The sequence below is a fragment of the Lissotriton helveticus genome, chromosome 11 (assembly GCF_964261635.1).
Source record: "Lissotriton helveticus chromosome 11, aLisHel1.1, whole genome shotgun sequence".
Classification (NCBI taxonomy): domain Eukaryota; kingdom Metazoa; phylum Chordata; class Amphibia; order Caudata; family Salamandridae; genus Lissotriton; species Lissotriton helveticus.
In genome coordinates, this window is record NC_136072.1 from 461,468,188 (window position 1) to 461,482,793 (window position 14,606).

A 14,606-nucleotide genomic window follows, 5' to 3' on the forward strand; every position below is an offset into this window, starting at 1 on the left:
TAAGTTCAGGCAACCCACCACCCCCTACCCTATTAACGCAACCAAACTCCCCCGTAGCTGCTCCTCCAGGGCAATCTAGGCAGTCTATATCCGTCCTATCTGCCTCGCCTGATGCCACCCCAACAAGCCCGGAAAAATTCCCCAGAGTCTCACTGGTTACTACTAGGGGCAAGAAAGCCAAGCAGGGGGCTGGGGGGGGGGAGGAGGGGGAACCTCCAATGAAGAAAAGGAAAGCCCTTGGCCTAGTGAAATCACATTCCTACACAACGGGGGGTACAAGCCAGAAGGCCTTTGCAAAGGGGAGTGGAGGGCATCCGCAATCCTCCTTGGCAATTATCAGGGATTGCTCTATTGTGGATGTTATTTCGGAACCAGTTAACTGTAGTAAGGATGACCTCACTACCCAGCTATTGCAGAAAATCTCCACTTTAATTGACCCCCTGATGCATAAACTTGTTTCAATTGAAGATAGGCTCACAAAAATAGAGCAGAGCCTCCCTAGGAGCTCGCTGACTAATCCCAATGCACAAACAGGTGGTGGGGGTATGCCTCAAAATCGGCTGGGGGGGGTGGGGGGGCGTGCAAAACAAGGGGACATAAAACATCTTACTCAATCATTCTAGCGCAGTTGTGGGCAATAGTCAGCCAAACCCGCCCACTCGCTGTGGGCCCGGCATCTTGGGTGCCCAACAGGCACCGAGAGCAGATAGCTCACATCCATTCCAACATCCCTTAGCAGACGAGCAGCATCTCCCAACATCTCTCCATTTCCCGCTGGAAGCCACACCCTTATATTGTTGTCTTGGGTAATGTCCCTGAGCTTTAAACACAGACGCGGGAGCACTGGTCAACCCTGCGAAATAAGGCTCTACACCTGTTAAGTTCTAGAACAGGTTTAACAACTGAACTGTTCACTGAATTTAAAATGGTGAGAAGGGTACCTTGGGTAGGGAAGTCTCAAAAAACTCTTCGAGGTGACTGCATGGTTTTGAGTTTCAGGCCACTTAGATTGATTCAGTACATATTGTCGAGGGCAGGGAATCGTGATGCAAGGGACACTATCTCAGTACTACCACTGGGATTCTTTTACCAAACCAAAATAGATTCCAGTAGTGCAAAGGGGAGAGGGATATTCCATCCCTTGGGGCATTTTAACTACTCCGTCCCCGTGAGCAATAGATTCGATGCCTTTTCTACCTTGGAAAGCATTGACTGACTTGGCCGTATTGGTGGCCCTGTAATAACTCCAACAAGCCTTACTAGGGGGGCACGGGGGATCAGACCAAGGTTCATTTATTAGTGACCCTGTTGACCAGACCAAAAGTAGGATCACCAACCCAGCAAGGGCGGAAACCGGTGATAACACTGGCTACTATGGGGATGACACAATGCCCAGGGAGAGCAAGAGGGCAGGCCCAGCCAGCGTACCCGTGGATGGATGCTCCTCACCGAATGAAACCCTCGGTTTTGCTGCTTCAAGAACCACGAGCTCACCCTTAGTCGCAAAGACCCACTCGAGTGCCAACCCAGGGCCCAACAAGCCCAGCATTACAGTGGGTTTTTGGAACATTGCAGGGCTTTCTATCCAAAATTGAATCCAGTGATTGGTCTACTTTTATTGACCAGCATGACATTTGGTATTTCAGGAGACATGGTCCACGGAACAAGTCTACTACCCCAGATTTAAAAAAAATTCCAAACCAGCACAAGGGGGACGAAAGGGAAGACCATCTGGTGGGCTAACTTGCTGGGTGAGACAGCAATCAAGTTACACGGTTGAGGTAGTTCCAGTCGACAGTGCAGATATTATGGCACTCTGTTTACGAATGGGCCATGTACAGGATATCTTGTTAATTAACATCTATGCAAGAGGGCTGCCGGATGGGAGGCGCTCTGACACAGTTGCCTCCCTTGACAGTTTTTTGGACAGCTGGAGAGAAGGATGTAATTTGATTATAACGGGCGATTTTAACTGTTCCTTCGAACCCCTCGACCACGAGGATGGCAATTTAACCTCCGACGAGGACTTACAATGGGATATCCCCTCCCTGGACCTCAGCCCAATTAACAAATGGACGGAAGCAGCTTTGCAGCTCAAGAGGCTGTGTCTGGAGAAGGGAGTGAGGGCAGTAAACGGGAGGGCTCAGTCGGACCGGAAGGCTGCGTATACCTTCAACAACGGTTTGAGAAGAAGCCTGCTAGATTATATCCTTCTCAATGTGGAATTCTGGACTCACTTAAACGACATGTCGGTTGTTGAGTGGACCGAAAGTGATCATGACCCACTGGTATTATCACTCAAGGCTCTGAGCCCATCAGACAACACCAACAAGGATGATGCCCAAACCCAAATGGAAGCAGTAGTATCGAATGATGATGGAAGAGTCAGATGGGTCAGGCTTGTTGAAAGAGAAGGGGACCTGGAGCAGATGAAGTCTATGGTTGCCCATTCGGTTGCCATTCTCAACAACTGCCACACCCAGGAGGATATCAATCGCACGGTCCCCAATGTACATAGTGATCTATTCGCTAGCTTAAAACCTTTTTTTATTAAGCCCAATCCCAGGAAGATTAAGCCAGGTGTAAAAATGTCTTCCTGGTACAATAAACCATGCAGAGAGGCATACCAGGTGTTAATGGGTGCCATCAGATCCAAAAGTATAGGTGCAGTCAGACTGGCTAGGGCCAGGTACAAAGCAACTAAAAAAAACACCAAGAAGGAATGGGATGACAAACGCTGGCGCGACCTGTTTGAAGCTAGCAATGAAAGAGATATGGTCAAATTCTGGCAGATAATTAAGTGGGGTAGTAATGGAACACCACATATACAGGTCAATCATGTAGCACAAGAATTGTGGTTTGTGTACTTCAAAGCACAATTTTCTATTCCAAATAATATCCTAACCGACCCCCAACTTGTTCTCACGTCCACCACCTTATCGTTTGACAGCTCTGAGGTTGAGACGGTCCTCTCATGGATTCCAAAAGGGAGGGCTCCAGGTCCGGATTGCATACCGGCAAACTTGTTTCAGTATGATAAAGCGAACTGTGTCACTTACATTACTTGTTTAGCCAACGCCATAGCTAGTGGTGCGCCCATACCTGATACCTGGTCTGGAGCAGTCATAATATCCATATATAAAAAGGGCGACCGCTCATTACCCGGCAATTACAGGCCTATCAGCCTTATCGTTTCAATGCAGGTTGGGCCTCATTAGAATCCAAGTGTGATTGAGGAGCAAAGAGATTTTATCACTGTTGCAGGCCGGCTTCAACCCTTGTACCAGTTCCCATTGACCAGGTTTTTAGGTTTGTTATGATTTATTGAAAAGTAGTTATCATAGAGGGAGGCTCCCTTTTCGCAGCTTTCATTGATCTTAAGTCTGTATTTGACCTCGTTCCACGAAATAAAATGTGGAGTGTCCTTTCGGATGCAGGGATGCCTCAGGTGCTACTAGCCATGTTAATTAAACTGCACACTTCGAACTATGCACAGGTTCGGTGGGGCTCAAAGGGTTAGGTTACCGACAGATTTCCAGTCCTAAAGGGGGTGGGCAAAGGATGCGTCCTGGTGCCTATGTTGTTTTCCCTGTTTATCGATCGGGTGATCCACTACTACTCCACATGTCACACCTATGCCCCTTGTCTGTCGGGGATGAGGATATCACTGCTCATGTTCACAGACAACACCTTGATCCTATCTAAGACACAGAAGGGACTGCAGGCTGCACTGTCCAGGTTTGAGGTGTTTTGTCAAGATCATGGGCTGGTGGTAAATGTGGATACGACTAAGTTCATGGTCTTCCATAACCACAAGACCATCAAAAGTAGTGTGTACATGAACAATGCCCTTTTAGAACAGACCGATGCGTTCGCGTATCTTAGGGATTACCTTAGGCAGGAAACTTAGCTGGAAGCCTCACATTGACTTGTTAGCTGTAAAGCATGCACAGTTGGCAGGAGCTCTTGTAAAAGAACACAAGTTCTCATTTACCAAGCCCATAGCCCCTGTTCTTAAGATATATAACACCAAGGTCAATACTTCAATTCTATATGGTGCGGAATTATGGGGTTTTGAGAACACACCTTCCTTGGTACGAGCCCAGAATACATTTGTCAGAGCTATCACAAGCTTTCCGCAATCCTCACCATTGTTGCCCCTTTTTATGGATTTGGGTTGCCTACGCATCGAGGATCTAGCCCGATATAGACCAATAGCATCTTGGCGAGGACTCTGGGTTATCCCCGAGCTCTCCCACAATGCCAAATCCCTTTTGGATTTTAGGGGGTTGGTTGTACAGGCAAGATCAAATGGCTACAGAATGTAAAAAACACCCTGTGTGGGATGGGGATGAGTGGTTTATGGGAGGATCCAGGAGAAAATCCATTCCCGACTAAAAGGGAGTTCAAGGCTGCCTACTGGGATATGGTTAAGGACAATTGCTTTTCCACCACTACTAGGCCCACCCTGTCCAGGGACTTTCTGATGCAAAAACAGGACTTTGTGTTTGAAGCTTATTAGGATGTCATCATAAGACCGATGGGAAGGAAGCTATACCACCAGTTTAGGGTCCGCTCTCTTCCGATCAACGCCTTCACGAGCAAATGGCATTTGTAGGGGTCAGATCACTGTCCTGTCTGTTCAGCCCAGACGGAATCCATATCCCATGTCCTTTTGGTGTCCGGTCTACAAGTTACACAGTATCAAATGGCTGAAACCCACCTGTTTGAACCTGGGTACTAGATCTGCCATGGAAGTGCTAAGGATTCTGCAGACATCGACAAATGAACCAGTAGTTATAGGTATGGTGAAATTTCTGAGATGGGCCTGGCTTATCCGCTCTAAAAAATTAAGAGAAGGATAAGTCTAGTTATAACTACACAGATGGTATGCTATTTTAGTGTGGCCCTGTTAATGCAACTACAGTGGTGCAGTTCAATTCTGTTTTATATATTCTACCGTTGTAATTTTACAGTTTTTATTGTGGTTTTGTACTCTTGAACCATTTTTATATGATATAACATTTTGTAACAGTCACAGTTTTTAGCCACATACTAATGATTGTCATATATGGCTCTGTGCTTTTTATTCCAAGCATTTTTTACCCAATACTCTCTGTTTTGTCTTTTCTTTTCTTTTTTTTTTAAAGACCTTTATTCAATATCAATGCAAAATCAAGAACACAGTGTGGGGCCTACAACCTCTAGGGCCGGCCGCTTCAATAATATGTTTCCTTCAGCTAGTTCGGTAGTACACAGCCATAAGGCCGACAACCCTGAGGTCCGGCGGCGTATCGTAGCATTTTAACATCCGTTGCACTCTGTGTCATGTCTAAGAATTTTTGTAACATGGGCGAGGCTGGCGGAGCGGAGCTGGCGGGTGGGGGTGTAGATGCTGAGTCTGCTGTTAAGGTAGGCTGGTCCGGCGTTGTGGAGTTCTTTGTGTGCGTGGGTGAGGAGCTTGAAGGTGATCCTCTTGTCGACGGGGAGCCAGTGTAGGTCTCTCAGGTGGGGGGTGATGTGGCTGCGGCGGGGGACGTTGACGATCAATCGGGCGGAGGCGTTTTGGATGCGTTGTAGTAGTCGTAGGTGTTTGGCTGGGATTCCTGCATAGAGTGCCTTGCCGTAGTCCAGTCTGCTGCTGACTTGGGCCTGTGTCACCGTTCTTCTTGTTTCTTTCGGGATCCACTTGTAGATCATGCGGAGGGTGTTGTAGCAGGAGGAGGAGACGGCGTTGACCTGCATAGCCATGGAGAGGGAGGAGTCGACGGTTGCGTGCATGGTCGGTGGGTGTTGGTGCTGTTCCCAGTGTGGTCGGCCACCAGAAGTCGTCCCAGGCTGTGAGGGGGTGGGTCCGAGGATGAATACCTCCGTCTTGTCCGAGTTCAGCTTCAGACGGTTGCTCCTCATCCTGTCGGCGACGGCCTTCATTCCCTTGTGGAGGTTGGTTTTGGCGGTATGTGGGTCCTTGGTGAGGGAGAGAATGAGCTGGGTGTCGTCTGCGTAGGAGATGATGTTGAGGTCGTGATGGTGGGCCACTTGTGCGAGGGGGGCCATGTAGATGTTGAACAGCGTCGGGCTGAGGAATGAGCCCTGGGGGATGCCACAGATGTCGGTGGCTTCGGATTGGAAGGGTGTGAGGCGGACGCTCTGGGTTTTGCCGGAGATGAAGGACGTGGTCCAGTCTAGGGCCTTCTCTTGGATTCCGGCTTCTAGGAGGCGTGTCTTTAGAGTGCAATGGCAGACCGTGTCGAAGGTGGCCGACCGGTCCAGGAGGATGAGGGCTGATGTTTCGCCATTGTCTAGTTGGCGCCTGATGTCGTCTGTGGCGGCGATGAGGGCTGTCTCGGTGCTGTGGTTTCGTCTGAATCCGGACTGGGACGGGTCCAAGATGTTGTTGTCTTCCAGGTGGCGGGCCAATTACCTGTTGACTATTTTCTTAATGACCTTTGCCGGGAACATGAGCAGCGAGATGGGCCGGAAGTTCTTGAGATCCTTGGGGTCTGCCTTGGGCTTCTTGAGGAGGGCGTTGATTTCGGCGTGCTTCCAGCTTTCCGGGAATGTCGCTGTTTCGAAGGAGATGTGGATGACCTTCCGCAGTTGGGGTGCAATGGCTGCATCTGCTTTGTTGAATACGTGGTGTGGGCACGGGTCTGACAGAGATCCTGAGTGGATGGAGTTCATGACCTTGCGTGTCTTGTCGTTGACGTTGGACCAGGAGGTCAGGCGGATGGCGCTAGTGGTGTTCACTGGGAAGGTGGAGTCTGGCGTAGTCAGGGCGGTTGTGGTGTTGAAGCTGTCATGGATGTCAGCGATCTTGCGTTGGAAGAAGATGGCTAGTGAGTCTCACAATTCTTGTGTGGGCGGGATGTCGTTGGCGCTGGGGTTGGACAGTTCCTTTCCGATGCTGAAGAGTTCTTTGCTGCCGTGTGCGTTGTTGTCTAAGAGGTCTTTGAAGGCGGATCTCTTGGCTAATCTGATGAGGTGGTGATGTATGCGGGTGGAGTCCTTGTGGGCTGCATGGTTATCCGGTGTGCGTTCATGGAGCCATATTTTCTCCCGTTTCCGGCATGCGCGTTTGGAGGTCTGGAGCTCGTCGGTGAACCAGGTGGCTTTCTTGCTGGCGTGGCTGTTGAAGGGTTTCTTGAGCGGGGTGAGGGTGTTTGCGCAGTCGTGGATCCACTGTCTGAGGTTGCGGGCCTCGGCGTCTGGGTTGGTGGGGTCGGTGGGTGAGTTTGGGGCGAGCGTGGTGATCAGCCGGTCTTCGGTGACTTTGCTCCAGCAGCAGCGAGGCAGCTGTTGAGTGCGGTGGTGCGTGTTTGGTTTCGTGAAGGTGAAATGAACACAGCGGTGGTTGGTCCAGTGGAGTTTGGTTGTGTGGTCGAGGCAATGTGGGTGCCTGTGGAGAAGACTGGGTCCAGCGTGTGGCCAGCGGCGTGGGTGGGTGTTGTGCCGAGTTGATTGAGGCCGAGGTTGTCGATCAGGGTGGCGGAGTTGGCGTTGTTGTTGTTCTTGAGGTGGAAGTTCAGGTCCCCGAGGAGGATGTAGTCCGTGGAGGCGAATGCATCCGTGCTGGAGACGTCGGCGATGGAGTTGCTGAACTGAGCCCAGGGTCCTGGGGGGGTCTGTAGATGAGTGGTCCTCTGAGGGTGGTATTGGGGTCGGTGTGGTTCCAGAAGTGCAGGTGTTCGGCGGTGTTGAGGGTGTAGTCTGTGTGGGTGGCGACCTTGAGGGTGGACTTGTGGATGATGGCTATTCCTCCTCCGATTCCTTTGGCGCGATCCCTTCGGGTGATCTTGTAGCCGTCCGGGATGGCTATGGCGATGTCGGGCGCCGAGGAATCATTCCACTAGGTCTCGGTCAGGAAGGCCTTGTCTGGGGCGGAGGTGTCGAGCAGATGCCAAAGCTCGACGGCGTGTTTGCGTGCGGAGCGGATGTTGAGGAGTATGCAGCAGAGGTGGTTGGGTCCAGTCTTTGGAGGTTTGGTGGTTCTGTCGCAGATGAAGCTGCAGGTGCGGCAGGAGAAGGGTCCGTAGGTCCGTTTCGGGGTGGCCTGGAAGCAGGTGTGGTTTCGGCCGGCGTTGAGTGCGTGGAGGCTGCTGGCGTCGTAGTGGAGTCTGGTGTCCTTGCGTTCGCGGGGTCCAGGGGTTCTGGCTCTGGGCGCTGACGGGCTAGCCTTAGGGTGCGCCTACAGCGTGCAAGCGGCGCGCGTCCGCTGCTCGGCTGCGCAGCTGCTGCCATTTTAAGGGGAGCTGGGAGGGAGGAGCAGCTGGGAGGCGGGAGGCAGGGGATAGCGAATGGGCGCGTGGGGCGGGGTCGCAGGGGCAGCAGCGGCGAGAAAGTGAGCAGGGGGCACACGCGCTGATGGAGCTGCAGCGGGGGGGGGGGTAGGGCGATGGATTTTTCATGGACAGATCTAACTGTTTAACACAAGTTTCACATTCTTTGACTGCGTGTCTTAAAATATGGCAGTTTGCCTCCCACACATCAGCATGCATTGTCAGCGAGCTACAGGTGTAACATTTCAAAGAAGGAAGGTGGTGTTAAGGCCCCACCTTGAGTACCTACCAAAATTCATCCTGGACTTGGCATATAAATTGTAGCAGAAATTAACTTAATTTTGGCACATTACCTAAGAGTACAGCTATTCCACAAATAAAACAGAGTAGATTAGAAATATGTCGCAACACTAACATTCGGAAAATCAGTGCATGTCCATTGCTACTGTGGGTTTGAGTCGCAAGGTGATTGTAGGATGAATGTGAGATTGTGACATTTGATGTATGTTAGTGGATTTGAGTTCTTCTTGTGGTATTACTGTTAAGTTTGATCTGCAGGTTTTTTTAATGAGATACTTTTGTAGATGTTGGATGTGTGATTGTGTAGTGTCCTGAATAATTTATGGAGGTGAATTTGGTTTTAATATGGAAATGTGTTACTTCTATAATTTGGCTTTATGTGATTGGAAGGATTGTTGCATGGACTGGGGATTTAGTTTTGGGTGTGAGGTGGTAAACCAATATTTAAGGTCTAGAATTAGCCTGAGTGTTAGCATGTCAATATATAGACAAACTATAGTGATTGATTATATAAACAGTTACGGGATAGTAAAGGTTTAATGGTAATGTTAGTGGGTTGAGGGCTGGAGAATCCTGCTATTTCAGCATAAACGTGGAGATTTATTAGATGGCATAACAGAGTATTTATTTGGTCTGTTATTTACCTCCATCTGGGTTGGCTGAAACCTAGTTAAATGCCGATATTTCGTTTGCTTAAAGTTAGGTCTGAATGTTTGCTTAACTGACAGGATTTCTCCCCCTGTAGACAGCGTTATGCCCAGCTGTTGGCAGAGCAGCAGAAGACAGCCCTTTCATCACAGCAGCAGCAACAGTTAGCTGTTCTTCTGCAGCAGTTCCAGACTCTAAAGATGAGGTAAGCAGTAACAAACGGCAAGCTATTATCTACAGTTTGTTTCTTGAAGGAGTGCTGGAGAACCCCAAGTCACACTCACTTAATCATCTCTTAAATAAGAGAAAATGATTGTCACATTAGTGGGTACAGTTATCGAATTGGACTGTTTTACTTATGCAAGTGGTATATTGTTCTTGGGCAGCATATTTATGCTTAAGTGCTTTATATAACTCTCTATGTTAGGGACATTATTCCAAAACTCTACCATAGCACACTGGTGCACAATTATTTATTTGTATAAATGTTTTGTTTGTAGGTCACAATTACAGACCGCTTTAGCGGAGTTTTGTCCAAGATATGTTTTATATTACTTTTATTTTTTTACTTTATTTATAATTTTTCAAACAAAGGATAACACAAGAATATACCAAATCGTGGATACAGTATTGATAAACACAAAGATCTAAATCAAACGACAATATCAAACAAATATTGAGAAAAAAAAATACCAAACCATTAAATCAATACCGATTATAAACATCTCAGTTGAGAAAGATAAGTACATTCTTTTAAAGCGTTGACCACTGCTCTAAAGTGGCCCAGATCTTAGAGGCCAACTGATGCCGTCTTATCCCCCGTAACAAATATATAGAAGACTCCAGATTGTACCAAGCTAACATCCTGGCTCTCCAGGTAAAAAAAGTGGGAGCCTCCGGACTTAGCCACTGTGAAGTTATACAAAGCCGTATCATTGCCATAGCTACAAACAAGAATGCTCTGGTATATCTAGATCTTTCGGAAACTTCTGGATATTCACACCCCAATACAACTAAACCCGGAGATATCTCCACCGGAATATTAAGTACCTCATTAATAAAGGCCGAGATATCACTAAGAAAATCACTCCGGTTTGGACACGAATAAAACATATGGATTGCATCTGCTGCTTGTAATCTACACCTAGAACAGGAGTCTCCCTTCATCCCCCCCATTTAGCAATCTTGGATGGGGTATGGTACAGATCAAACATAGCCAAATAGCTTTGCGTACGCAAGCTGCCTGATACTAAAACATAGCTAGCTAGCGCGAGAGCAGGTCCAAGATTGGTTGTGTATATTATTATATGAAGAGTGGGATTTGGTTTAGCCCAAAGCACATGACTGGGTGGTTTACTTCTTTGACAGTTTGATGCTCCTTATTGTCCTTGGAGTATTGCTGCCTCCCCATCATATTGAATGGATGATTTGTATCTTTCCACTGCTGACATCAATAAAATATTTTATGATTTTTTTTATCTAATAGAGGCATCTAGTTGCAAATGTCTTTTTTTTTTATATTAAATTTTATTAAAATTTTAAGAACAAGCAAATTCATTGGTAGCAAATCAGACATCAGAGATCATCTTCGTCTGCACCGGACTGGGTGAATATGGACCTGAGCCCGGAGCCATGCTGAGGATGCCTGGGTGGCTCCTGACGGACGACTTGAGTCCCAATGCCTTCGTCTATGGCGGACGACTGGATCTCACTGCCCTCATGAGTGCGGAGGTGCCCTGCCTTCCCCCGGCCACCGCCTGCATCTGAACCCCTGCATTGCCCGGAGACCCCGGACTGGACCGACCACCGCTTGCATCTGAACCCCTGCACTGCCCGGAGACCCCGGACTGGACCGCGGCGGGAGGACCTGTCGTCTCTATTCCAGGAGGTCGGTGTGGCTGTCTCGGCGGCCTGTGTACCTGCCTGCGCTGCGTGTCCCGGCGATCTGGGTGCCTGTCTTCTCGGTCCGGGGGCTGGATCCCTCGCGCCCCGGTGGCGCCCGGAGAGGACGGCGCCCTGCTGCCACGGAGGGCTTGCCCCCCCCCCCCTCACACCCCAATCGGTGTCATTGAAGCCGACGGGGTGGGAGACAAGCGGGCGAGAATTGGTGCGGAACGATCCGGCGCGGGAGATAGTGGGCTTTCCGGTTGGAGGCTTCCCCCCCTCCCCCCTCCCAGTGGAACATCGAGAACGGAGCAGTTGGCATCTAGAGCGGCTCCGGTGTGCCCTGTTTGGGGGTTTTGGGCAGCCACTACGCAGCTCTGGAGGTGCCTGATTTGAGCAGCGTCAGTGGCGACTCGGAAGGTAACTGCACGCAAACCTATGATTTCAAATTCTCATGCCGGTTTTTCACTCTATGCCCGGAATTCTGCACGCAAAACTATCTGAGCAGCGTCAGTGGCGACCCGGAAGGTAACGGCACGCAAATCTATCATTTTAAGTACTCTTGCCGGTTTCTCACTTTCTGCCCAGAATTTTGCACGCAAAACCATCACTTTATACACTTATAAACCGGTTTTCACTTTATGCCCAGAATTTTAAACTGGTATCTGTTGGCTGTCTATTTTCGCGGGCTTTGCGGTCGTTTCACTCTCCATTGGCCAATATGGCTGGGGCCATAATCTGGAGCCATAAATCGCCCCCCTGCCTACCAGATGACCATGAGGCTACATACCAACGAGGTCAGGGATCAGTAAAACAGAGATAAGCCTCTCTCCTCACCATCGAGCAGCATAGAAGCTGAACTCTCTCTCCTCCCATTCAAGTAACATGGAAGATGGACTAACTCGACCTACCCAAAGTAGAAAGGGAAACTAAACTCTGTAATCACTACAATTTGGCGGCCATTTTAGACTGGTCTCTCTCTCTCTTTGGAGGCCATCATGGACTAGTCTTTTTCATTATATGATCACACGCTAAGAACTGGCCTCTTTAGTCTATTCTCAATTAGCGAATGTCTGCCTTTTATTGCAGTATTACACTTCTACTTGTATTTAATGCATCAATCGTTACCTCATATATTTCTGGCTGCTCTCTAGTCTCATTTTAGAATCATTTAACTCTGTATTTGCACCTGTATTTTGTTCCAGTATATCATTAGTATTATACTCCTACTTGTATACTGTACATTTTTATAAGCTGCACCCATTTCACTTTCTATTTATGTATCGCACCGATTGCTACCTCATATTTTTGGATATTTTTCTTTTCTTTTTGTAAGCTGCACCCATTTCACTTTTATTCCTGGACTGCACAAATTGCTACCTCCTATATTTTTGATTATGTTGGCTGCTCACTAGTGTCACTTTTGTTTCCATGTAATTTACTGTTTGCATTTGTTTTTTGCACACGTGTTCCACCTTAGTTCATCCTCCCATACCCACCTAAAACGCCACCCCAACATGGATCCTTTCGGCAAGCACACATATAAAATAAACTACCCATCCACACTCACCAAAAAAGTCGCTAAACGCTTTAAACACAACTTCCTGAGGTCCCACCCTGAAACCCCCTTTGCCGACACCTACTTCTCACCGGTCAATGGAACCCTGAACACCGATATCATCTTCCACACCACACGCAGAGCTCAATGGAGAAAAGCGTTCCTCACCTTACTCACCGTCTCCACCACAGGGAATCCGCTCATGGCCTAACTCTCTCCATCACACCATCCCAACTCTTCCCAGGTAGAGCCACCATCACTATTTACAATGATGGAATGGTCCTATCTCAATCCACAGACCGGAACATGGAAATACTAGACAACCTGTTCCCCTCTTTCATAGAGCACCTCTCCAATCCGCGGACCGACACTCATATTTCCCCCAGTCCTACCACCCCTGACTTCACAGCTCCAACCACCCACAACCTAGCTCAGCACCAGGTAGCTACTATACACTCATCATTCAGAGACACAGCTACCACCCCTGACTGCTCAGCTCCCACCCACAACCCTTCTATCCCAGTTCTGCACCAGATAGGGACCACTCGCGCTTCAAACACAGACACAGATCTTTCCCCCTCATACACCACTCGCACCCCCACCCCTCCTACCGGCCCTCGGACCTCCACGCATACCATTAACACTCCTCTCTCCCATGACATCACAGCCTACATTAACACTCCGCTCACCCCTGACATCACAACTCTCACCGACAACACATCTAACCCAGTTCTGCACCAGGACGACACGCACAACGACAAATCCCACCCTTTATCCCCCCCTTTCTCAGTCCCCACTTCCCTCTAACAAACTACGCAGAACACACCTCCTCTCTTAATTTAACTCCCCCTCCCCACAACAGGACCATCTCCCATCCCATTTCCCCACCCACTCTCAGCCCCCATTACCCTTCCTGCACCCTCATCTCCACTAACATACACCCATCCTCCACCTTGATCTCTCCGCTTACCACCAATGCCCTCACTCATCCCACCAACCGCCTCCCTACCTCATCCACACCCCTCCCGCCCAAACAATCTCTCCTCCCTAACACCATCTCGCACACTAACACAACAGACCCCTGCACCAACACCAGCCCACTCCCCCACCTGCACGCCAATTCCCTGGTCAGTCATTCACCTTTAACTTCCACCCCCAACACCTACCCCACGTTGGACAAGATTATGACCACCCTCATCCAGATCAAAGGAGACATACACATTCTCAAAGAACTACTCTCCACACACACCATACACCCCTCACCCACCTCCACCACCCCTCCCAACTTGTCCCCTACCCTTCCGGTTGACTCTCTCACTCAACATTCCCCACACCGGACGTCAATCCCTGCTCGTAATCGCAACAACCGCCCGCGTCGCCCGTGCAACCCCTCACCCACCTCCACCTCCCCTACCAACATGTCCCCCACCCTTTCGGTTGACTCGCTCACCCAACACTCCCCACACTGGACTTCAATCCCCGTTAGCAATCGCAACAACCGCCCTCGTCGCCCCTGCAACCCTCTTTCGGACCTCGACACACTCACTCTCCTCCGCTCATACGACCCAGCCGCCCAAAAACACACATCCACCACACACCTCAACATTCCCACGATACACCCAAATCCCCTCAGACCCCCCACACTAAACAGCAGAACCTCCATCCCCAATAACCTTAGAAAAGTCCCTCTCTCTCTAGAACCTTCTACCGCCCTCAACACACCCCGTCTCAAATGCACCCTCCTCAACTGCAGATCGGCCTCGAAACTCTCCGCCGCCATCGCTGATCTCCTCTTAACGCTGGACCTTGACCTAATCATTCTTACTGAAACCTGGCTAACTGAATCCTCGTCACCTATAATGGACATTCTGGTTCCACCCAACTACCACATCATTAGACTTGACAGGTCAGGCAAAATAGGTGGCGGAATCGCATGC

General features: G+C 49.3%; 1 protein-coding gene across 1 annotated transcript in view; it reads left to right on the forward strand.

Annotated features, from left to right (window-relative positions):
- Positions 1-14,606, forward strand: part of GIGYF2 (GRB10 interacting GYF protein 2) — a 1,757,193-nt gene that overhangs the window by 1,012,206 nt on the left and 730,381 nt on the right. Inside the window, exon 17 of the mRNA XM_078666006.1 lies at positions 9,325-9,432. Coding sequence (XP_078522132.1) covers positions 9,325-9,432 — 108 coding nt within the window. The remainder of the gene's footprint in view (positions 1-9,324; positions 9,433-14,606) is intronic.